Raw genomic sequence first — 26,033 nt, forward strand, 5'->3', positions numbered from 1 at the left:
AGTACTCCATCCTAAGGTTGACAACTCAAAGTGGAGTCCCGACTTCTTCGTCATTCAATATATAATGTGGTTTTAAAATCTGCAAAACTAAAAAAGCAAATTGCTTACCAGTCTAACTTACCAAAATGTGAAAAGTTTGTTTAAATATTGCATACTATTCTTACATATTGTATGTGTTATTACACTTTCCAAATCATTCTTCTTGTTCAGTTGCTAGAGCAATCAATACATCAAGTTTACTTGAATGTTCGAATACAACAGAACATACTGTAGGCCGCTACATCGTGTAGAAGTGAGAAAATAGCTTTCTTTACTTGTTATATTACAAATACCAATGTGGTTTCACTAGGTAAAGCCGTATGTATTATGAACATACCCTGCAGACCTAACAAGGCAAAGTCACTACAAAGGAAGTATGTTTTTAAGATGTTAGAATCTGTTGGAGTCCATAAATTTGTGACACAAAAGCCTTTATAGAACCTGTATGTCTAAAAATAACCAAATCCATATTGCGCAGGTATTTGCCAGTTTGGTAAAACAACTGTTGATTAGTATTTTTTTCTTTGTTGACACAAACACTGAAGTAAAATGTCTTGTTGCAGAAGAACAATAACTAAAGATGTAGTCAACACTTCCTAATTGATTAATTTGGGGGCAATTTCTAAGCAGCATTTTGTGTTTCACATAACGTGCCAAATTTGAGTAGTTTAGAAAGCTGTACATATGCTGTACAGATTCACATCATAGATGAACATATGGTTTGTTGTATATGGATGACAGCTGCTGTGAAATTTTAAACGCGTAAAAGATTGGTTTGATCAAGACAGTTTTATTGCGGTAACAGGGTTAATTTGCATCTTATGTTTGCTAGTCCTGCATGGTTATTTTGTTTGTACCAGCTGTTATGTTTATCTTAACATAAGTGTGGTTTCTTGTTTCCTAAAAGTAAAATTGTCAAAAATAAGAAACTAAGGTCAACGCAAGTCTAACTGACACAGTTATTGGGCATACATGGGAACTTGCACTCAGCAGGGACCTCTGGTTGTGACTGGATTTTATCCAGTTGAGAATGGGTGTGAGCAATTTGTAGAACATATGGTGATAGCATTTATTTTATTAAAAAATCTCATATCACGACTTCCCTACCATGTTGACGTATCTTTTCAGTATTTTTTGTGGTATTATTGAGTACACAAACAATGATAAATATTCTTCGTTTTGCAAGTTCTCAACCGCCAAATTTGTCCTCTATGTCTAGATGCTCCACTTGGCCTTAGGATGGATTTAAGAGTTTACTCAGGTTTTCAGAAAAGAAAGTATGCATAGCACTTTTTGAGTGGATAAAATCTTGTGACAAAAAAATTTGGATCAATCATTAACATTATGTTACTATTGTTGTTTGTTTTATTTGACAGGTTGCACAAGAAACAGCTCTGCCAGATGAGGATGAGGAAATTTAAAGGAAGTTGCCTTCTGTCAGTTGAAAGTAATATAACAAGTTTCTAGTTCTGCAGTTCTTTGTATGGAGTTTTCTGATTGACATAGTAATTGTGTTCTATGGGGCAGGAATGTAAACAACAATGTCAGAACTTATTCTGAGGGGTTTGTACTTTTGTCCAAGACAATCTAAATGTAATACCTGAAACTACCTTATAAGGATTGCCTGAAGGACAATTCCTTTATGTAATATTTTCTCACTGTTAGACCTTGTTAATATATTGTTAGACAGCTAGTTCTTTGTGTTCATACTAGAAACAAATGATGTAGTTGTCCCAAAAGTAACTGACTTTTGTGTATGCTCTCTTTCATAAGTGAAGAGATACAGGTTTTTCACTTTGAACACTATTTACATTAATTTCAACTACATTTGATGCTTCAACATCTTTTGCTATTTGGCAAAGATGGCAAATTAGATAATTGCAGCGTGATATGTTTGCAAAATTTGTTGCATTGACCTAAAGTTAGGTCATGCCTTGCTTAAAGAACACTGACAATTGTTGCATCAGAATAAATTTATCAGGATTAAAAAGGGCCATTGACTCAATAGATTCTGATTGTGAACTCAAAAAGTAAAAATATTGTATGTAGGATTTTTAGGTGGGAGAGCATTACCACAAAGCAAGTGGTCTAAGTGTGAACACATTTTTGTTAAACTAGGTAGTATTACTTATTGTACAATAAGTTTATCTTGAGGCGGCTAGATCAATTTCGTTTTTGTGAGGGGTGGGCAATTTAACAAAAATAAAATAATTTCTTTAAGTTTAGCAAGAGCAATCAATGAACTTGGAAATGTTTTTCTCCTCTGTAAGACTCTGTGGAAGAGGAATATATTTAGAACGAGACAACAGGCACTAAACTTTGCTGGTTTCAAAGCTAGACTGTTTGTATGCCTTGAATCACAACGTTTTACATCATATATAGACAATGCATGAAAACCTTACATATACTCTTTGTTTATAGTGATTCATAGTTTTTATTTGGAACATGTTTGAAAGCATAAAATGCTTTAGAATTCATCCACTGAAAAGTGAGCTGCAAAGTCTTAAGTTAGTATGCAGGGGAAATTTATATGTTGCAAAGCAATGAATTATGTTATTAATATTGTAGCATATGCATTTGGTACTCAATATTTAAGTAGTACTTGTAGACCTTCATGTGAGTACTTAGTTAAAGAACTTGTCTAGTGCTTGTCCTTCCAAGTACTTTGAAGAAAGCATCAGGTGTTTATCTATAAAACATATAAATAGAGCTGTTTTAATGATAAACAACTGATATTTTTTCCAAAGTACTTGAAAAGCACAATCAAGTTCTGTACAAGTACAAGAGCTATGTCAACAACCAAAATAAAACATTTCCCTCATTGTAAACTTCTGGCAGTTTATCCAGCATTGTCAGTAGGACTTGCTGCTACAAATTGCTATCCTAATTAAGTTGGTGTTTACCATTATATATAAATAGTATTTTGTATCATTTAGATTAACATGTCTGGTTTGAACCTCAAAATATTCCATTCACATTGAAACCCTGTGAGTGTAAATAATCAGTCCAAAATTGTCCCTTTTTTAATTTGTTACTTAGCTTGTTTACTTGCTCATAAACTCACTTTATTCTCCTGTCTAAATAAAGCTGTCAGTTAATTTTCAAAACCTTGATAGTCAGTTATTGATTAAATATGTTCGGTTAAGTTAGTTTACCTGACAGCTTACAAGGATATTGACTAATTCTTTGTGATCATATACTTAACACAGTTTAACATTGCCATGAACACATTGTAAGGTAAGACGGTTCTGGTTCAAAAATTTATCACAACATTTAAAGAAAATAGTTTGAAAGCTTAAAACATGTTTGGTTTGCTTGTCTTCCCATGTACCTGGTGTGATTTTGACCTATATTCAGGAGTTGTAAAGCCAACTTTTGCTGGTCTTGTACTATTTAGTCTACAAACTGAATCAGAGTATCAAACTGAATGTGCATAATGTAAATTCTGACTGGTGAATGCTGAATACATTGTAAACAATTGCAAGTGACCTCTGATTGACTAATATGTTGAATCTTGTCTCATGATACCTAGCAGACTGAATATTGTCAGTGAACAGTGCAAGTATTGTTCCTAGTTCTCTTCATACGATAACACTTGGCCAATCCAGGCACTAGTTTACTTTGATACAGAAACTGTTTCATACTGCTTATGTTCTCTGTTGGTAAAGTATGATTAGAAAATACCATTTTCCTTTTGGTCGGACATAAATCACACTGTAACACAGAGAAATAACTAAGTGTTGAATTTGCTATGTCTATTCATTGATTGGTCTTCTATCTGTTTACAACTCAGTGACACCAATGGATTCAACTTTGTAGTCAAAGTAATGTTGTGAGGTAGTGCAAATTTCCACAACTGGTAGTGCTGCAAGCCTGCAACCTGAATCCCGGTATCCTAACTACTACCGGAATTTTCCTCATCATGTCATCTATGGTTCAAAGCACTTAGTTACGAAACTGTCCATGTCATACATTCAATACATGTACAATTATAAAAAAAAAAACATCCAAAATAACACGCTGTATTCGGGCCTTTGTTTTTAACATTCACCTTCAAAAAGCAAAGCACACACCTTGGAAAAAAGCGAATGTGGATAAAACCAGAAACCCGTACACAAACAGAAATTGGGGGTTCACACTATTCCATGATGTTGGAATAGGGCAACACTTCAAATCAAAAGTTCACAATGAAGAGTTTTCAACTATCAGCAAGTCGCCACATGTTTGGAACTTCAGACAAAAAGAAGGTAACATACTGTAGGGGCTATGTAAATACAGGATTATAAACTACATACATGAGAAAAGTACAGAATTATTTATATCGTTAATCGGCTGTTGTTTTCTGCAGAAAATGTACTTTCAGTAACTACCATATCTATCTTTCATACAAAAGTTCTTAAAACGTAGCCAAAGATCACTTTAATGACATTGTGGAACCCCCCGTAATAATATACGAATCCATTCCATTACAACATCTCAAGTACCGTACTGCACTGTGTGTACCAGTGCCGTACCCTAGGCATAATAATATATTGTCCCAGGCGAAGATGGATTTAAGCTGGATATACTCCCTGCGGTTTTGGCTCAAAATTTATATCGTTATAATTATTATATCAAAATGAGGTGAAATACATGTGGTAAAATTTTATACATGGGAACCTTCACAATCATCGTTTGAAGGAAGAATAAATAACGAATTTTCAGAACAACAGGCCCCGCAACATGCTGAGCCCAAGTACACAGACACCAGAAATAAACATGTTTTCTTTCTTTATTTCAATCAGAAACACGTACATATTTTTATTATGTCTGGGATTCCTGGGAATGATACCGAAACGAATGTAATAACCGGTTGTTTTCCCAGTTCAGGTAGTATTTACACATTGCACTGTGATCGGGACTAGTCAATACCGGGATACCGGGATTCACTTGACTACCCGGATCCCACACAACGCTAAATCAAAGTAATAATAAGATAAGAGTGCCCCCAGGTTGGAACAAAGACACCAACAGCAATACAAAGTATTCCACAGTGTGCAGTGGTGCTCTACTTTATAATTTATTTATGTACTTCAAGCTTATTCTTTGAAATGAAGCATATTCCCTACCACATATGGATGTCAATACTTTTACCCTTCAAAGTTTTGATTTATTGCCTATAATCATGAATCTTTCTGATATTTCAAAACAAATGACATGCAAATTATGACCTACACCAAATTGTGTAAAACCTTTACACTTTATAAGGCTATCCTACCATGCATATTTGAGCTCCTTTGATGTTCAGGTCTTTGAGATAAAGCATTTTTGAGATTCCACATTCTGCCCTCTGCTGAAACCAAATGACCTTTGACCTCCACCCAAACAAAAGGGTTTTTATACTTATTGTGGGAAAGCCACATTCCAAATATGAGAACTGCAGAGGTTACCCATCTTGAGATATCCTGTTCACAACTAGTGTGTCACGTACACAAACGCCAACTTGACGGCATATTTTATTTGCCTGCCTATGGCAAGTAACCAAAAATGAGGAAACCAGATGACGACCAGAGTTGTATCGTTTGATAATATTACACAAATCAGCTTTAAGAATTGGTGTATATGGTCATTAAATCTGGATTTAGTTATCAAGCAGGCTGCCAAATGCTGAGTATGTTTAAGTTTGTGAAGAGATGAAGCACATCCACAGAGCACATTGCCATAGTCTCGTTGAGATGCTACAAACAAATGCATAAAATTAATGAGAAATGGACAGATTAGGTACTGCTGTCCTTTAGCAACACTTCAAAAATGAAAATATGCTAACATACAGACTGAGGTAACATAAATGGCAAAGTCTAAGGCATTGTTTGTTTTATAACCTTCCTCATTACAAAGTAAAGCTATACAGACAACTTCAAACAAGGCTGTATTGGCTTAGTACAAACTCTAGGTTTTCTGGTCTTTGCCACAGATTCATAAGATGCTTCTTGCACTGATAGAGAAAATTCCATTCCCTCTCTAATAGCTGGTGCCCAGAAAACACTTCAGAATTTGTTCGATCTCTTCCTTCCACTGTACTTGGAGTCTGGTTTGTAATCACTGCAAAGCAAGAAAACAATCCCTATCAACTTTGAATACAAGAAAACAAGACAGTCTCACACTGAGCATTCAGAGAAACTTGAGAATGGTTTTAAGAAGAATAGTCAATGATTGCAAAGAAATTAGCATCCCAAATGCAAAGTTAATTTCTCATTACTGCCAGCTACTGCAACTCATGATATATAAATATTCACATGTATTTTATCTTTTATTAGTTCTCTAACACAGCTATTCCTGCTTGATGAAGTGTGCATTTACACCCATCCCATTACAGACTAAATACACTCTATTCCAAAGGACAGCCCCAAAAGGGCTACATTCTTTACTTTATCTGTTTCTCACCCTTTGCCTTGTCTTCTCCTTCTTTCCTTCTTTTCTTTTATCCAGTCCCTGCTCTTCTTCAAGGATTTACCTTTCAGATTCCTAAATCTTTGTCTTTGACTGGAGTTTGTCACCTGCCCAGAATATGCTTGACTTCCAGTACCTAATCCCTGCAGTCAAGCACAAAGATGAGCATAAACCACAATGCATAATGAAGTTAATTGAACCTGCTACATGCTAAGTAACTACATACATTTGCATCAGCCCATGTTAGAGAAGTTTCTGTTTCAAACTGCATTAATCGTGGGTTCCTTTCTCAAATCTACTTCAGAGGTAAGGCACACAACATTCAGTACACAGGAGGTACCATACACTTTATTAAGTGGCAACCCATCAACAACAACTTTTATCTGTGCAGGCATAAAAAATGGCTGTAACATTTCTCTGAAGTTGACCACATCACACCATGGTTTCAATTCACATACTTGGTGGAGGATTTAACAGCAAAACAATGTAAAGTAGGTTAGCACTAGATACTGATTTCAAAGTGTTCACCTTCAGTACATGATTGAATAACTAAGAGACTTTCTCGAGGTGTTTAACATTCTTCACAGCACTAATGTATTAAAATCAGACAAAACACTATCCCAGTACTAGATGTCACCACTAGAGCAGGATGAACATCCCAACACTAGATGCAATCACTAGAGCAGGATGAACATCCCAACACTAGATGCAATCACTAGAGCAGCATGAACATCCCAACACTAGATGCAGCACGAACATCCCAACACTAGATGCCACCACTAGAGCAGCACGAACATCCCAACACTAGATGCCATCACTACAGCAGCATGAACATCCCAACACTAGATGCAACATGAACATCCCAACACTAGATATCACCATTAGAGCAGCAAGAACATCCCAACACTAGATGCCACCACTAAAGCAGCATGAACATCCCAACACTATCTGCAGCACGAACAGCCCAACACTAGATGCCACCACTAGAGCAGCACGAACATCCCAACACTAGATGCAGCATGAACATCCCAACACTAGATGCAATCACTAGAGCAGCATGAACATCCTAACACTAGATGCAGCATGAACATCCCAACACTAGATGCAATCACTAGAGCAGCATGAACATCCCAACACAAGATGCAATCACTAGAGCAGCATGAACATCCCAACACTAGAGCAGCACGAACATCCCAACACTAGATGCCACCACTACAGCAGCATGAACATCTCATCACTACAGCAGTATGAACACCCCAACACTAGATGTCACCACCAAAGTAGCATGTTCTGCAAAGTAGCAAATTCTGAATCAACCATATCACAAGACAACAACACTCTGACCATCCACTTCTTGGCCTGGTTTAATATTTAAGTTTGACTGAATTGTGACAAAATAATAAGTGCAATTTAAAGTTTTTAAACTTTTCTGCAATCTTGTGGAGAGTAACCGAATCACACAGCATTGTAAATTGTTGACAGATTTTACCCAGAGGCAGCATGCTCATTTTTCATATGTACTGATACATAGTGCTTTCAAGCATTCATTTCACAAGCTACTTACTGTAGGAAGTTGTGGATTCAACAGTCCAGCAAACAAACACAAGAACATTCTGAAAGAATAAACAACATGACTTCATTATAACATTAACCTCACAACTAACAGTATGTATTCATAAAATACATGTGGCAGATGAATCAATATGAAGTTGTCTGAATCAGCATCTGTGCAGATTAAATTTATTTTTGCATAGTCTTCCTTTCCAACTTTATAATGAAAACCAAGAATTTATTTAGTAAAATGAATCAGTGCAAGATTATCTCTGAGTGACATCTTATATTTGTTGCCCATCTGATTACTTTCTTGCTCAATAGTATTTAAGGGCCAAGGTGCTGCTTGCTGAGATGAATACTGCAGGTAGTGCTTTGAATTTATTTAGCATTTTCAGGCTAAATTAGATCATTTAAAATATTTGTGACAATCGTTAAGAAATCCTTGACTTCATCAGGTGACAACAGCATGAACAAAAGAAGCCTATGGCTACATTTCATGTTCGCAATGACAGTCTGTCTCCAACCACAGCTGGGATTATAAGTGTCAAGAACCAAGCGTCAAGAAGTTATGCTACCTACAGTTCTCAAATATCTCTACTATACCTCTCTCTAATCCCTTCCACTGTGTGACAATCCATATGCAGATTACCTCTATCTCCCTCCCCCCTCCACCCTTAATTATAATTTAATCCCATTTATGCTTAAAATGATCTGAATTACAGTAGCAACAATACATTAGCAAGACTTCTTACTTTTTAGCTCTTGTACTATTTGGAAAATCCACCACAACTCCTCCAGTGAAACCTGCCCTCATTGCCTGTGATGTAATCAACTCCAGCTGATGTGAGTTTTCTGGATAAAATTGAAAGACTGCTCTGCTTCCTCTTTTCTATTAACACAAATGAAAAATATATTGGCAACAAATATATAATATATTCATAAAGAAAAGAATAAGATTAAACTAACTATATGCAAAAGGACATGAAAGTTGAAGCATTTCTTAGTTTTGCATTCACTTTATTTATTAAGAATTAATGTGTTTTTATAGTTAATGTCAATCTGCACGTTAAGTTTTCCTAGTTGCATCTCTATGAATCATGTACTTAATTAGTACTTATATGTACTTAATGTGATACGTGGATCACAGCACCATTGGATTTAGAATCTAGATATCTACAGCCCGGAAGATTTCAAGAGACCTTTGGATTTTCTATGCATATATAAACAAATCAACAAGAGAAAACTATAAACAAATATTGAACTGAATTCACACCTACAGTATATTCTACCAATCATTATTTCGTATTCTTAACATTTCATGGTAAGCTGTGCAAACTGTAAGAGTTAAGCATGATTCATTCCACACTTCACAGAAAAGTTTTGAAACAGTAACTTTATGTTAAGGCAATTATTCTCCAACATATTATAATATGTTAAGCTGGTAAAATTAGATAAGTACTTGTCAATATGCAACTAAATGATGACTTATCAAGTTGATGGTAATGTTGCACCTATTTTTCAATATATTTAATGTTAAAATATATTTATGTTGAAATTGATAACATATTTGACAGAAAGAGATTAAGAATATGGTGGCACCAGAACCTTTTCACAAGCTCATATACAATGCTACATAGCATACCAAAGTTTTCCCTTAATACATTTTTGAATCTAAGAAAGGTTTTCAACTTCTTAGCTCAAATGATCTTGAACAGAAACAAACCAAAAAGATTTCCCTGTGCTCAATATGGAGGGCCATCATCAACACAAGGTGTAATTTTTAGTCAGTATACAACCTACTGTTGCTTTCCATGTTAAAAGTGTATGTTGGCTTTCATCATTTAACTTTTCATTAATTAACCCCTTATACCAGTCTCACAATAACTATTAATCATTTGATTCCATACAACAAGATGCAAGCTAATTGCTGGTACTGTAAGTCACTCACCATGGTGCTGTAGAGTGTACTGAAGAATTTGTAGAGTCTCTTTGGAGGATTGTGTGTTTTCTTGTCTGCATTACAGAGCCACTGTAGAGCGGATATGCTGCAAAGAGAACAATCTAATACTGCAATGTGTTTTAGACCTAACAGTTCACTCCACATTCTAATCGACCAATATAGTAGCCACTTTGCTGTAAGGTTGATGCTCTATTATTTAGGCTACCAAATTTTCATTACTACTGAAAGTTGATATCAAGGTCATTTCAAGGTCACTTATGCATATGCTGATATACATACATCCCTCTCCGTGTCTGATAATTATATAACTTGTAAAGAAGATCCGATGTTTAGAACTGCTTGAGAAAAACCTTACAATACATTATAATACATTATCTTTACTTTAGTTGACAACTTTGCAGCTACCAACACTTTGACAAAGTAAAAGCAAAATGCAATTTTATATCTAAGTTCTGGTGTTTCTTTGAGAAGATCACAAACATGGTTCTCTGGTGAAATAATCCATTGCAAAGTCATTGAGATTACAAAGTAAGGAACACTAAGGAGAACTTAGAGGTAAGTGGCAAAGAAAACAGCTTTCTCATCCCTCAAACATCAAGCCTAAATTCATATCATATTGTTTATTGCCAACCTTATTACTCCATCAAATGTTCCAGGTCTGAAAAACATTCCTTCTCCCATATCACTCAGAAAGAGGTCTCCTTCTACCTCTCTTTCTTCTGCAATTCCTTGAAAGACAACAAAGAACATTTCAAGCAAACTTTAGTATTTCATGCAGCTGAAAACCAGGCATCCATTTACCAGTAAACTGTATATTTGCTTAAAGACATGACATTCATGTGTCCAGAATGTGTAGTGAGTTCAAAGAATTTGGTGTTATATGGAAAGCTCTTACCTAAATGTACTTGGTTCACCAAATGCCCAGTCTCATCCACCAAACCTAACGTATCAGATTCTGGTGTTTGAAATTTGATTGTGTACAGTAAGTACACTGAGAATGGTGTAAAATCCTTAAACTTGAAACAAACATACAATTATCCCATAGACACAATAACTGTACATTTGGACACATCTTCAACAAACAACATCAAAAGGGAGTCTAAATGTGTGTGACTTTTATCAAACTTATGACCTTCATCTGATCCATGAATCTGCACACTGTACATAGTTTACTACAGTCAACTGGTCCGTTTGATGCTCGTCAGCGCATTTTTCTGGATCGAACGGACCAAAAACGCAGCCATGCAGCTGCCTCCTTCTCTTTCACCTTTTCCCTCTCCTTTCTCTCCTTCCGGCCTATCTTGGCCACTCTCCTCTACCTCTCCTTCCTCCTCTTCCTCTCCCATTTGAGCTACTTCCCTCTCCACTTGGGAACCGTTGGGGTTGGGGATCAAGTCTAGCTTGTCCTGCAACTTATTCCTTTGTCCTGTTAACCAGACATCAATTCCTTGCGATTGGTTGGGGGTGAACTGGATGAAAACCAGACCAAATCCCTTCTGGTGCAAGAACGGCATTTCAGGCAAAGGTCATGTTTGTCCCAAGCCCTCCCGGGACGGAACATCGAGCAGTTAACACATTTCAGTTGACTATGTGACATGACTGATAAACCCCAAGTTAAGGAACAACTTGTTAACATAAATTAACAAAAAGATGGGAGAAACAGGGAAGGGGAAGTAAACCAACAAAAGGTAGAGACATGTACAGTAATAGTGCCTTAACCCTTGCCTAGAGGCCCGTGGCTTACAAAGGTAACAAGAAAGACCTGAAATAACCATCCCACAAATAGGTGAAGTAAACAAGTGACGAAACTTAAAAAGACAAGGCTCAAATACGAGAGAAGGCAATATAAAACAAAAATATACGAGAGAAAAACAAACTGCCGCATTTATAGGGTGTGTGTGACACAAGGCAGGAAAACTAGCGTAACTAAGGTAAACAATTCGCGGAACTGCTACCCCCGCTAGTGCTAAAACAGAAAAACAGAGCGAAAAAGGCTCCCTAAAAGAGCCCCAAAAATCCACTCGAAAAATAACAATCCAGACACTTGGGATGGTGGAATGAAAAGGCATGGCGGTGACCGGTGGAGCTGGTCATAGAGGACGCACAGTGTTAAAAGGTTACCAGGACATTCTAGGCACGGTAGAATGAGGGTGCTAATGTTGTGGGGAACAGGTAAGCGAGGAACAAAGTAAATAACAACTCTTGTATCCTGCACTAAAGTGTCTTCTAACTAAAAACAATAGAAATTGAAGGAATCCTCACATCAAAATGTAGAATAAACATTTTCAGAAAGACTTAACCATGCCACAACCTTCATTCACACAGAAGCACTTGAACCTTTGTTTTAATTTAGTTTTAAACTATCGCAGGTAACCTGTTATGTTCCATCGTGATGCTAATGTACATTTTCATACTTCTTATTCTGCATAATCCTATTAATAATATACACTAGAGAACAAATAAATGAAATGAAAGTAAAGTAAAGTAAAACTGAAATGTACTGTGAGCAAAGTAAAGCGTTTCTCCAACCCTAAGATTCACCTCTACTTTATGGTCAGTTCGTTCATTCCCCTAAACTGATAAATCTGTTTCTGTCAACTTACCTAGCATAGGTTTGCTGATGTCCATTCCCACCCAAAAATGACCACGGTTTGTTAATGCTTCACCACTGAGTCCTGAACCACATCTGGTAAGTACAGAAACATCATAAGAAACTATAAAGGTTCAAAGTTATCATTAGATCTAATGTACAATCAATTTCAAAATAACTTACTAATCATTTGTCTCTCAATCATAAATCATCATGCACTAAATATTTAATGTGAGCCAGCTACAAGTTTGGTGATCCCTTGCTAATACTCAGCTGAGTTCATGACAATAAGCTCCAATAAGCTCCAAAACCATCACATACAGTAATTAGGGGAAATACACACCAATCTGTTTGAAGAGGCCTCTTAAGACAATTTAAGGTGTAACAAAGTCTGATATTTACATCATATACTGTATATTATACACAGCTTACAGAAAGAAGTGCAATGATCCAACTCATACAGTAGTTTCATGGCTTGTTTCAGTATTGATATAAAAAATATTGTTTATTCTCTTTATTTGGGTGAGTGAATTGTGCAACAACATCAATTGTCATACATGAACTATAAACAACTGCATTTCTTGATTCAATATTCAATGTTTATCAAGTCAGAGGTGAAGTAGAAATATCACAGTGAGAAATAGAGAAACCAGGGAGGAAGTTTCCCACAACTTAAATAGAAATCCTAGATAATTGTCTTGAAAGAATTTAACATAAGAGAATTTTTAATTGTTTTGTTACAGAATTCCATGGACCAGTAGCAGCACATAAGATGCAACATTAACTCTGCTCTGTTCCTTGTTAAATCTTTTTTAAGTTAAAATTGGAGTTATTTTGATTACAAGAGCTTCAGACATTGACCTTTATTACTCTCAAATCACCTTTAATCTCCACAGAAAGGAATATATAGTTTGTGCAGTTTTCCTACGGTATGCTGGATGCACATACAGTATGCGCCATGTGTAAAGTTCATTCAAGTTGTACTTTTGATGATATGGTGCTTACAGTACAAAGGTTTCAAATTTTCACCTCTGTCAACCTTAACATGACCTTTAACCTGTACAGAAAGCAATATGGTTCTTGTCTTCACTAATTTGGATGTATATATGCCGCCATGTGTAAAGTTCATCTGACCTTTACATTTTGAGTCATTTTCTTCACAAGATTTCAGACTTTGGACTCTGTTGACCTGAAATAATGTTTGACCTCCATGGAAAGCAATAGGGTTATTGTACTCAATATTAAGATGGATCTACTTGCCAGGTATGAAATCATCCAAATCATCCAGCTCAAAATTATTTACTTTTTAACTTTTGATATTATATATATCCTTATTTCAGATACACGCCTCAAGTGTACAGTACTCTTGCAGTTGTTCTTGAAGAATAAGAAATGAAGAAAGAGTTACCAATACTTACCCAACATCCAAAATAAAACTTGATGTTCCTTCTGGAAGAGCCAACAACTCAACAGCCCTGTCTGCCATTGTCATCTGAATTTCAATCATTCGTGAACTGCAACATGAAAGAAGAGAGCTATGTGGCATCTGCATGCAATGGATTTTGTTGATGATAATACTTAACACAATGTATACTTTGAACAACAAAATAAATACTGTTATAGTTTTAGAACAACAGTATTTAAATTATGTAGTTGATATATTTTTCCACCTTTTAACTGTGACCAAGTTTGCATCAAACCAATTTGTGAATACACAGATTAAAAGTAAGTTAACATTTCTCCTTGTAACTGCAAAAAATTTAGGTCTGCAAGATACAGTAATACTCAGCTCAGAATAAACAACTGATTTGCTTAACATAAAATATGCACTTGGAAAATTGGCAGTTAAAGGATGTCATGTTTAAGGAACAAACTTAAAATATGTCACAGGATATCAAGAAAAAAAGTTTGACAAATCTAAACAATAATCAGTTTGAAAGAATATACCCTGAAACATTAAAGGCTCATCAACCAATTTTGCTTGACTAATTAGTCAAAGATACATGCCACAAAATCTGCAAAAAACCAAAGGGAGCAAGGAAGTGTTAAATCTCACTTACTTTGAAGTATACTTTCTTGCTTCTGTCTCGCCATAAAACTGAAACAGAAAGGCACTCAAAATGTAATGACAAATAGTTTATGACACTGAATATCAACATTTGGAACAGGTTCAAGACATAAGCAATGACTGTACCTAGACTAAGATACAAGAAAGCCAGGAGTCTCAGTGATTCTTTGCCACATTTCATAAGAAAAGGCTCTTGCAATAATGTGCATCAATATATCAACTATGAACTATGAATTTTTTGCAACTTTGTTGTGGAAATTATAGGGCTGACAAGATTTCATAACTTGAACTCTGTTGACCTCAAATGACCTTTGTCATTAATTCCCTTAGAGTGAACGCTCGCATACTCGAACTTCAAGTGTGCGTGCGTTCTTAAGAATAATGCTCCTTTCTGGGTTTCTTCAATCCCTCTTGCGTTCTTAATCAATGTACAGTAATGTGAATGGTCGCAGACTTATGGTGACCCAAGATTTCCGGTCAATTTACAATATCCGCTCTATCCAGTTGCAATTTGGTGGCTATTTTGAATGTGCAGTAGGCCCATAACACAGATCTGTCATAGTGTACAGATCAGTAGGGCTACCTTCATTGTGTTTGTTTGTTCAAGTATCAGGCCGTTGCCTTTCTTAACCGAAATACTACCTAACAACGCTATATGTGAACCATTTCATTTTTCTTTGCACCGAATCGACCAACACTGCATAAAAGTCACTGTTAAGGTTGTGAGACTAAAACAAACTGACTGACAGTCCACTTAAATCTAATAAACTATATAATTCATTATACGCCAAACTCACAGGTCTTTGAAGAGGCCAAAATCTGTAATTTTATGTTTATTTTGAAACGGGTGATTTTGGAATCGGTTGCTACGGCAGTTACTTAAAGGCTAAAACCATTACATATGGCCTAGCCTATAATGAAGTTAACTAGCCTAGGCATAGACCATACTATAGGTCTTTAGACCTAACATTAAATGCCTTCGATGTTGGATTAGCCTCAAATACGACATCAGCAGTAAATATTGACTAGCAAATCGTTCGCTCATCCATTTGAAGGGTTTGTAAGAAATTCAAATCTGGGTTAACGTGTAAAGGTACAGTAGATAGTGGTACAGATTGGTTTTAAATTTGAATACAGTATACTGTTTGTGTGCAATGATTGAGGTCCTCCCAAGCTTTTCTTCTTTGAGATATTGTGTTTACAACGTCATCAGGCAACTAGCTCTGGTAGTCCATACTGTAGCTAAGTGCTTTCCTCTCATAGTTGTAGCTACTTTATATGTTCATATGTATTGAAATTCTTAAAATTAATATTTTTTGTTTATTCATTTTATAGCAGGAAAGACTGGCAAGGAAATGTATGGGATGTTAAGATAGATTATAGACGGGTTAACAAAACAACATAATTGCAAGTGGCTTTTTACTATATACGTGTATTCCAAATACAATGGTTTAGCCAAGAATCGCTATACGGTCACAGCCCTAATGTCTGTTTAATTCAAGATGAGAGCTGAATTTATTATAAGAAATCCCGTCCTGGCAACTTTTGACATGCGGGATTTGAAATCAAATTGCGGGAATTGCGCAATCCTGTGAATTATGCCAACCCTAGAACGTAAAAAAAGAAACAGCTGGAATTATTTGTTTGCAATGTTTTCCTTTATTTCATGTGCATTTGCATTATTATTTATTATACATCAAAACATGAAATTCAGTTGTTCATAACAACAGGAGTATCGATTGAAAACGTACATTTCGGAGGTGTAATGTAAGGTGGCATATTGATCTGCCAATTATGTACATTGTACGTTGTGTTTGGCTAGTTCCGCGATTTTTTCCCCTCAATATTCAGTCCGAAGTTTTGGGTACCCGTTAGCCGACCAGGTAGTGATAACTGATAACAGGTACCTGGTTCCGTTTTTTTGCTTCCTGACTCAGGCCTAATCGCAAGCCACATTAAAACCTGTTAGAGCAAGGTGAAACTGAAAACCTTAAAGAACACTCCGACTCAAATTACACAAAGAAGGTACACTGGCAGATACAAGTGACATTTATGTGCCTATAGAAATAGAAGGAAACATTGTGAATATGGAAGTGGATACAGGGTCTGGTGTTGCCATGGCTCCATTACAGTTTTACGAGAACTATTTGAAACACATACTGTACTGTTGCTACCAGGTGATAAGTCATTTAAGACCTTTACTGGTCAGATGGTTAAAGCATCAGGTAAGGTGTTCATGTTAATGTCTTCTTACGGAAACTACAAGGGTAAACTTAGGTTGTATACTGTGAATTGCACAGGATACTGTTTGTTAGGAAGAGAATGGTTAAGAGAGATACCATTTAATTGGAAGGCACTATTTAGTCAGAAGTATAGCCCTAAGCCAGATAGGGCGCTCAAGGTTAGTGCAGTGCTCTTTGAAGAAGGCCTACGGAAAATATCAGGGGCCAAGGCTAAAATAGTTCTACGAGATGAGGCACAACCTATCATGCTTAAACCACACAGGGTACCTTATGCCTTGAAGGCACAAGTAGAAGCAGAGTTGGATAGGCTAGAGAAAAGTGGAGTTCTAACTCTAGTGTCTCATAGTGAATGGGGTACGGGTATTGTTGCTGTACCAAAAAAGGATGGTTCAGGAGGATCTGTGGAAATTATAAAAATACCATAAACCCAATTGCTCAAGCCACTTGCCCCACCACCCATTAATGTAGAAGATATTTTGTCAACCTTATGTGGTGGGGTGGCATTTTCCAAGCTTGACCTAGCTCATACTTACAATCAGATGGAGTTAGAGGAGGAGTCAAGGCAGTTTCTCAGTCTATCCACCCACAAGGGTTTGTTTCAGCAAAACAGATTGGTGGTTGGAATAACAACAGCACCAGCAATTTGGCAAGACACCATTGAAAAAGTTCTACAGGGATTGCCAAGTGTTCAGATTTATCTAGATGACATACTTGTCACAGGTATAACTAAAGAGAATTTACAATATTTGGATCAGGTGTTACAAAGACTTCAGGAGGAAGGTCTTAAGCTGAAAAAGGAAAAGTGTGATTTCCCTAAAGAATTCAGTAAAATTTCTAGGACATGCTATACTGTAGATGCAAAGGGTACACAAGTCAACAGACAAGGTTGATCAGATTATTGCCATGCCAGACCCATCTGATGTAGGCCAATTGAGGAGCTACTTAGGCATGCTTTATAACTACTGTACTACAGGAAATACTTAGCTAATTTGGCAACGGTGTTGACCCCATTCACAGCTTCATTAGAGAAAGGTTGTAAATTTGTATGGGGCTCAGAAGCAGCCAAAGCATTCAAGACTTCTAAAGAAATGTTGCGTTCATCAGGTTTTTGGTTAATTTTGATCCATCACTGCCAATCACTGTAGCAACTGATGCTAGCCCAACATGGGTAGGCGCTGTCCTATCACATGTGTATCCAAATGGCGAAGAGAGACCAGTTCAGTTTGCATCAAGGTCACTCACCAAAGCTGGACAGAATACCCGCAAATTGGAGTAAATGGATTGTGTAAGCCCTAAAGATATTTCACATGCTTGTCTAAGGTTGCAAGTTCACTATGATCACAGATAACAAACCCGGGCCCTTAGAACAGCATTGTTTGGTCCAAAGAAAGACTTGCCAACATTAGCTGCAGAAAGAATATTGAGGTCGGCTATCTTTGTAACTGAATTTGACTACATGATATTAAATACTGTAACGCAAAGGACAATGGGAATGCAGATTGTTCATCTAGGTTGCCTAAGAGCGTAGATAGCCTCACAGAAAATGGGAATATGGTGTTGGTCTACCATGCAGATGTGCTGCCATACCCAAGAGAGGACATAAGGAATCACATGTGTACAGTTTGGACCCTACTTTGTCTAAAGTAGTGAGATACACTCTAGACGGATGACCCAGTATACTGTCTGAAGATGAGGGTGTCCTAAAAACATTCTTCAATCATAGACACAGGGGGTTCACAATAGAGCAAAACATTCTCATGTGGGGGATGCAAGTTATCATACCCTCAAGGTGCCGCACTGCTGTAATTCAAGAACTACATGAAGGTCACATAGGCATTGTAAAAATGAGGTCAGTGGCATGGAGCAATATGTGGTGGCCAAGTATCAATGAACAAATTGAAAGATGGGCAGCAGTCTAACATGTCAAGTTATTCAAAACAACCCTAAACTTGCACCATTACACCCTTGGATACCTACCTCAAAGACTCACGAAAGAGTGCACATGGACTTTGCTGGTCCGTTTTAATGTTTAACGTACATGGTTGTAGTAGATGCATTTTCAAAATGGCCTGAAGCATTTATTATGAGTAATATCACCACAGAGCTCGTACATTAGCTGTATTGCGTACAGTGTTCAACAGAAATGGATTACCTCAGATTTGATTAAAACCACAATGGTAGTCAGTTTACTTCAGAGGAGTTTCAAGAATTTGTAAAGGCAAATGGTACTAAGCATAAATTCAGTGCTTCCATATCATGCAAGTACCAATGGACAAGCAGAAAGATTCGTTCAGTCTCTAAAACAAGCCATACAAGCATCCAATGGAAATAGTGGTCCACCACTAAAAAGTAGATAGATTTTTGTTAGCATATAGAAATGCCTCAGATGCTGTCACAGGTGAAAGCCCAGCTATGTTGTTTAACTTGTTTCTGAAGAGAACACTTCGTATTAGACTAGATCCTCTGTGACCAAATCTATAGATTAGATCTACAACGATCAATTGTAAGAGCAAGCTGGTTTACCGTACAAAAACGGCAAAATCAAGGGAATTTAAGAAGAATGACCTAGCTCTAGTTCGAAATTACATTGGGAAACCTAAGTTAAAGTGGATTCGGGTATTTAGAGAAGGCATGTAGATCAGATTATATCCAAGCCAGAAACGGAAATCAATGAAGATAGTCCAATAACTTCAGGGTATGTATTTCAGAAGACAAGTGATAGCTCTGAGTGGGTTGTGTGATGTTTCACAAGGTTTAGATACATCAAAATCAAATCAAAAATTGATACTTTTAAATGCCGCATTATTTATATACATCCCGATAAATGCAACAGTAAGTGTTGGAACTGGAAGACATGTCAGTCGTGAACAACCTAATGTCTTTGTGGGGAAAGAATCCACATGCAAATTTTGCTTAGGGGCGAGTTTTGGGGGCCAAGATGTCTTCAACCCTTCATACCATTTAAATGTGTAATACGAATAGGAAATGTGTGTAAGCTCGAACGAAAAACATTGTGTAAGTATTACTTACGGTAGCGCACACACTGCCTCATGTGTTTGCACAGTGTGGAAGTACAGGTTGTGGACCGCCATGCAGTTGGGCTAGAATGATTCCTCCTGAAGCCCAAACCATGAGACATGTGCATGTGAATAGGCATGCATGTGAATGGTTATTAATTGTAGGGAGAAAATTGTAAGAGCTACTGTAGACTGACCACTAAGCTTGCACGGGAAACTGGTTTTAGTTTTTGCCGACCATATTTCGGTACTATATTTTATTTTAAGAAAACTGAAAAAACGAAAAAAACAAAATTTGAATTGCAAATACTGGAAAAAACAAAGTTAAAGCTTGCATCCTTCATTTTGTTGACTTTGGTTTCTCCTATTTACTGTTCTCTTTGCAATATGAAAGTAAATTGCAACAAGAGCTTTTCTGCTAGACGAAATTGTCAGCTACGATCGGCACACGCCATATACCAGTGCTTGAGTGTGGATAGCTAGACCTAACATTAGGTTATGCAGCCCTTAGGTGTAGTAATGAACTGACCTTGGTGGCCAACATTAGTACACATTAAGCACAGTTCGTGTTCAAAAAATGATCGTTAAGACTTGAAAGGTACATTGCAAAATCCACAATACCATACCACATGTACAGCGGCGCACACAGCCGGCCCAGACCACAGGCCTAGCGGCGAGAAAACATTTGAGCAGGGCTCTGTGAGTTGAACAACAAAGATGCAAAAAGTAACATTAGACCAATCACAGTCCATTATTCACAAAATACACCTGACGTCAGGCTTGAGCCAAGGCATACTAGAGGAGTAAAAATGTTGCATATATGGCTGGAAATTACAGATGTTGCTGTTGGACAATTCTTCTTTGTATGCTAATATTTTATTTTATTTGTAAGTTTCCTTCACTATTTCTTCTTATCAGTTATCAGACAAGGCATCTCTCAGTTGGTTGTTCGTTTACGTTGATGAACTCATGTTTCCACTATAACGTAAACAATATATAATCTTTGCCGACCTAATCTCCAGTATTGCTAGCGAAATTTTTCAACTTGTACTTGGAAGTGTAGATGGTAAATTCTCTTCACTCCTTGAAGAGAAATTTATTTTACTGCCAATACACCACCCACGAACATGGCTACAGCCTCGTGCAGTTTGGTACTTTCAAACACTTTGTAAGCCACTACTGAATTAATTGGACCCATCATATAGTAAAGAAATTTCTTTACGATCTCCAATTGGTCATAATGGGGTTTACGCTCGGCTCTTATTCTCAGAAAATATAACATCTTAATAGCATGAATATGGGGGTAGAGCAATTGATTGTAGTTTCTCAGGAGGAGGTATTACAATAACATCTACAGTACGTTTAGGAAGATTCTCCATCTGGGGCAATTTTTTTTGTGTCAACCAACAAATTCTATTTTATCATCATTAATTAGCAGGTTAAACAGTAAGCAACCAACCGAGCAAACCCTTCTTAAGTTAACAGAAATTCTTAGACTATTGTAAGAAAATATTTACTTGTACTGTTATTATCAGACTAGTTTTCTAGCTGACGAGACCATTGGGTGATTGGGACGGATGACCGTTTTCTGAACACAAACTTGAACTTTGTGAAGTACACTAACACAAGACAAACGATAAGTGTATGTGATGTTCAAAATGTAAGAAACATTTCACTAACACATTTCTTTTCGACTTTCTTCTTCAGTTAAGTTAACGTGGGTAATAAAAAGAAAATCATGAAGACAGAAACATTTCTTGAATTTATTCTCCTTACTTTTTACCATTTACTGCGAACCAAATAGACTTGGACTGCTGTTGGTAAAGCTTCAAAAATATGCATCTTTGCTATCGCGACAATTCTGACAGAGATTTGGATGTTTTCGATGCAATTCGGGAGGGGAAAAAAAACGGTCTTTAAGCCAGATTTGTTTTTTTGGCTAGAAAAATATGTTTTTTAGTTTTCACAAAACCATCCATGCTTGCTGACCACTCGATTGAGTTTAAATGACGGTTGTATTTCAAGCTCAATGTGACCTTTCTCTTGGATTTAATGACATATGAAAGAACGTTTATCTCTGACACAGTAGTGCCTATAAGCCCTTCTACAGTTGGATTTTTCTTTCAGAAGTTATACCAAACTACGTTTGAGACTATCATCATTAATATTGTTCTAGTTTGACAGGTAAGTGAGCAGATTCATACAGCATACTGTATCATACCCGCCAACACATGATCTTGTGATTTACTTTACTTGGAGGCAGCTCGAGAGTCAGCTATTCAGATATTGGGAAATCGTATTGAACCTGTTGCAAATTTCGTTAGAAAACTTGTATATACTGTATGTGGTGAAGTTCTCAAAAATCCTATGAAATTAATTATCTCTTTAAGTCTTGAACAATCTGCCATAAAAACTAAAATAACAGTTATGCAACACGAAATGCACGCACAGCTCCACACTGAACAGTACACTACAGAAAAGATCATGATCCCAGTGACTGATCATTCACTGACCTGAGTGCTGTTCAAGGTTGTTGCAGTGTTTGTAAATTCCTAAATTTGTATCAATTACAGAGATAAAAAAGCAATGTTTCAATTCCCCTTTTTTAAAACTTCCCGGTGTTCTATTTGAAAAATTAAAAAACTGTTGCTTAGTAACATATATATACTGTAAACTACACTATATATGAAAGGAGAGATTTTTTCCCCGTCATTATCGTTCATCTTTACTGTGCTGTGATAGCTATAGCCATCAGCTATCATATGGTGGGTAGGACATGTCAGTTGAAAACTTCTATGATCTAGTAGCCTTGGAAAGTGACAAATTAAGTGTGTAAGTCAATTGGAGTAATTAATTGTGGTGCAACACCTATACTAGTATATATACTGCGATCGGGTGAATATGTAACTTAGTTCTCAATGATTATGTCCCTCTTGATCAGGTAAATAGCCACAACCTTCCTTTATATCTAATAACTGTGTGGGGCCAACGATGGGAGTGCCTGTGTCCTTTGCGTATGTTAGGCTGTACTGTAAGTCACATACTTTGTCCCCAGGCCTATATAATGAATACGGCCTGCAGTAACTTGGTATAGCCTAACACTACAGTCAGGCCTAATTAGGTTAGACCTAACGTTAGTATTAATATTAACACTAGTACAGGTCGAAGTTGAATTTGGACTGTAGTGTTATGATAGGCCAAATTAACTTGAAAAAGTAACTCACCAATTCAGGAGGAGCCTGGTGTTCCGGTCTCCTACAACTAGCCATCGTTGTATGAATACTACTGAAAATGATTCGCGAGAATTTATGAGTAAAGTTAGCAAGCATCGAAGTAGGTTACAAATGTTCACAAACAGCTGATCAAGCGCCCAAACGTGTGGATAATTTAGCATTGGTACTAATTTAACGAAATGTCACTGCGCTGAAGACCAACCTGAAGCTATCCCAGGATTCATCCCAGGATTCCTTACAGGATTCAAACTTATCACAGAATTCATCCCATGATTCATCACAGGATTCAAACTCAGCCCAGGATTCATCATAGGATTCATCCCAGGACTAACCCTCACCATATCCCTATTTCATCATAGGATTCATACCAGGATTTATCACAGGATTCAAACTCATCCCAGGATTCATCACAGGATTAAAACTCATCACATGGTTTAACCGTGCAGAAGATAAAATCAAATATATGAAATACCCTTGTGAATCTTGTGATAACTGAATCCGTTGATGAATCTGGTGATAAATCCTGTGATGAATCCTGAGATAAGTTAGGGTTAGGGTTAGGCCTGGGATGAATCCTGGGATGAATCCTGGGAATGCCCCAGGTTGGTTGATGAAAAACGTCATGTGCGGTAGCTTAGAATTAGAAATGTGATTACAACAGTCGTAACCCCAATGGTCTGAATGTTTTGTTGTAACATCGATTTTCAAAGCAAAACTCAGGTTATTGACATCTGCAAAAGCCGGGAGTAATCGAACACGGACTTTCGTGTCTACAACATACAATAAATTATTAAAGATAAATACACCGGGAAAAATCCACTTCACAACCGGTTTTGACCTTTTGAGACTCATCTGGCGAAGGTAGGAATCGAACCTGAACCTTCGTAAAATCACTGTGGCTGAATGGTACATGACACGAAGGTCTGGGTTCGATTCCTACCGTCGCCTGAAAGGTCCCAATATAACGAAACGGGTGTCACAGTGTAAAATCTCACTCTGAGCATCTACTCAGGGGGATATTATAGTTTAGTTTAAAACATCTTACCATATAAAATAACTCTGTTCTGTAATATCCCATATACTTAGGGCACAGGTTATGTTAACAATGCGATAAACGGACCGAGGGGAATTTAGACTTCTTCAATCAACTCCAAATTATATTTCTGATGTCAGGAATGTGCATAGTTTGTTTATTTTACAATTAACTAGTACAAAACACCAAACAGAGTAAAACAACGATAGCCTCGGCAGTTCTTCTGTACTACCTAAAAAAACAGTGACTTTGATCTACAGTTAGATATAGGAAGGTACACAAACAATAATTAAACTATACAACAGAAATGCAGTTCCGTGAACTATATGGTTCCGTAGCAAACCGACAGACAGTGGTTAGTCGAACCAGGGTATAACTATAGCAATGTGGCGCAGTTCTGTCATCGGCGGATAGCATTATCCTGTACCGATCGACTACGTCAATAGGGAGAAAACCGTACCAACCACGGAAGGTCATGTGACGTGCCCCCTTGTAGCACTCAACTCTTATAGTACTCCGTGAATGTATATTCTACAATAACTTATATCACGATCTTATAGCTACCACGTTCCTTATGAAGCTACGCAAACAACATAATCTTGCTAAGTGATATATTTTCCAATGTTTACGGCAATTTTCAAATCCAAAATTGCCATATTGAATAAAAATTTACACAGAATAACCACTCTTTATAGGCAAGCCAAGCCGTAAATAAGCAATGAATGTGTAGCAAGTGGTATGAGAGATATATAGTAAATAAATAAAGAATAACACACCAGAAAAATTCCACTTCACGACCGGTTTCGTCCTTTTGGGACTCATCAGGCGAAGGTAGGAAGCGAACCCAGGATCTTGTGTCTCGACCACAGTGATATTCTACTGGTGTGTGAATGCGTATACATTGCTTTGTATAACTGTAATTGAGGGCGTATTACCCAAGTGTTATGATTGTACAGAGTAAACCCCTGGTTATTCTGTGTAAAATTGTCAGATTCAAAGCATTGTTGGATTTGAACTCTGACTGTTGACCCATTAGTCCAACATGCACTACAACAAATACCCATCAAGTGTGAAGTCCATTGCCCACATGGTTAAGTAGTAGTCAGCGAAACAATTTTAGCTATTCAAGTTTTGGTTATTTGACCATTTGACGTCATAAGTCACAGAGGCAATGAACTGCATAGCATGCCCATGCGGCGCACCTGCCAAGTTTGAAATCGGCCTTACGCTTTAGGTCTCACGGTTTTTTTTTTCACACACATACACAACGGCACAAGCTCGCACATCAAATGCCGATTTGAATGCTGAAGTTCCGATGCCGAATGCCAACAAGGGTCTGGTTGATTGTTACAGAAGGGAGAACTAAGATATCGGAAGCTAAGCCTTGAATTATCTTACGAAGGCGGAGAAATGCGCTCTAATGAAACCATTTTCCTTTCAATAGATTGATAGAAGATGGCGAGAGATTGGTTTGGGGATAGCTGACTTTGATATATGTTTCAAAGAATTAGCAATCATAATGAAGCCAGTGCGGTGATGTTTCTGTAGTCATAGTCTGTATAACATTACTCATAAAAATGTTGTTGTTAACTACATTAACTAATATGACAATTACCTTGAGAGTGGTACATCATATTTGACCATTCCGTCATTTTGGCACAAGGGCATCGGCCAAAACAAAAAAGGGTTGATACTCAATTCCATGGGCGTCAACAGGTGGGGGACGGGGGGGGACATGTCCCCCCCACTTTCAAAAGTGGAGAGGATATCATATCATTTGTCCCACCCACTTTTCAGAGCAGTTATTAAAAAAAAAACAGGTAGATGGTGATGAGTTACTATGTTCATATCACTACCTCCAGTCCCT

General features: G+C 37.1%; 2 protein-coding genes across 4 annotated transcripts in view; one reads left to right on the forward strand and one right to left on the reverse strand.

Annotated features, from left to right (window-relative positions):
• The window catches only part of LOC139980553 (GTP-binding nuclear protein Ran-like), a 20,768-nt gene extending 17,245 nt beyond the window's left edge, over window positions 1-3,523 (forward strand). For both annotated transcript variants that reach the window (XM_071992278.1, XM_071992277.1), the window contains exon 7: window positions 1,416-3,523. In XM_071992278.1, coding sequence (XP_071848379.1) covers window positions 1,416-1,460 — 45 coding nt within the window. In that variant the 3' untranslated portion in view covers window positions 1,461-3,523. The remainder of the gene's footprint in view (window positions 1-1,415) is intronic.
• On the reverse strand, window positions 2,129-25,005 carry LOC139980552 (18S rRNA (guanine-N(7))-methyltransferase-like). 2 transcript variants are annotated; one of them, XM_071992276.1, is made up of 11 exons: window positions 24,943-25,005; window positions 23,125-23,182; window positions 14,633-14,670; window positions 13,991-14,086; window positions 12,586-12,668; window positions 10,614-10,710; window positions 9,971-10,067; window positions 8,775-8,911; window positions 8,033-8,081; window positions 6,463-6,611; window positions 2,129-6,120 (listed from the first exon to the last, which is right to left on the reverse strand). In XM_071992276.1, exons 2-11 carry the CDS (start codon window positions 23,167-23,169, stop codon window positions 6,066-6,068), a joined length of 846 nt encoding a protein of 281 aa, XP_071848377.1. In that variant the 5' UTR covers window positions 23,170-23,182; window positions 24,943-25,005; the 3' UTR covers window positions 2,129-6,065. The 2 variants fall into 2 exon arrangements, with proteins under 2 accessions (XP_071848377.1, XP_071848376.1); XM_071992275.1 differs by lacking the exon at window positions 24,943-25,005 and having other exon boundaries at window positions 23,125-23,312.
• Window positions 25,006-26,033: the final 1,028 nt, after the last annotated feature.

The sequence above is a fragment of the Apostichopus japonicus genome, chromosome 15, assembly GCF_037975245.1.
Source record: "Apostichopus japonicus isolate 1M-3 chromosome 15, ASM3797524v1, whole genome shotgun sequence".
Classification (NCBI taxonomy): Eukaryota; Metazoa; Echinodermata; class Holothuroidea; order Aspidochirotida; family Stichopodidae; genus Apostichopus; species Apostichopus japonicus.

Coding starts and splice junctions, on each gene's coding strand:
- LOC139980552 (XM_071992275.1), bottom strand. CDS start 23,229: ATGCTTGCTAACTTTACTCATAAATTCTCGCGAATCATTTTCAGTAGT. Junction 14,087..14,632: donor GCAAGAAAGTATACTTCAAA/GTAAGTGAGATT, acceptor TTCATGTTGCAG/TTCACGAATGATTGAAATTC. Junction 10,068..10,613: donor ACATTTGATGGAGTAATAAG/GTTGGCAATAAA, acceptor TTCTCTTTGCAG/CATATCCGCTCTACAGTGGC.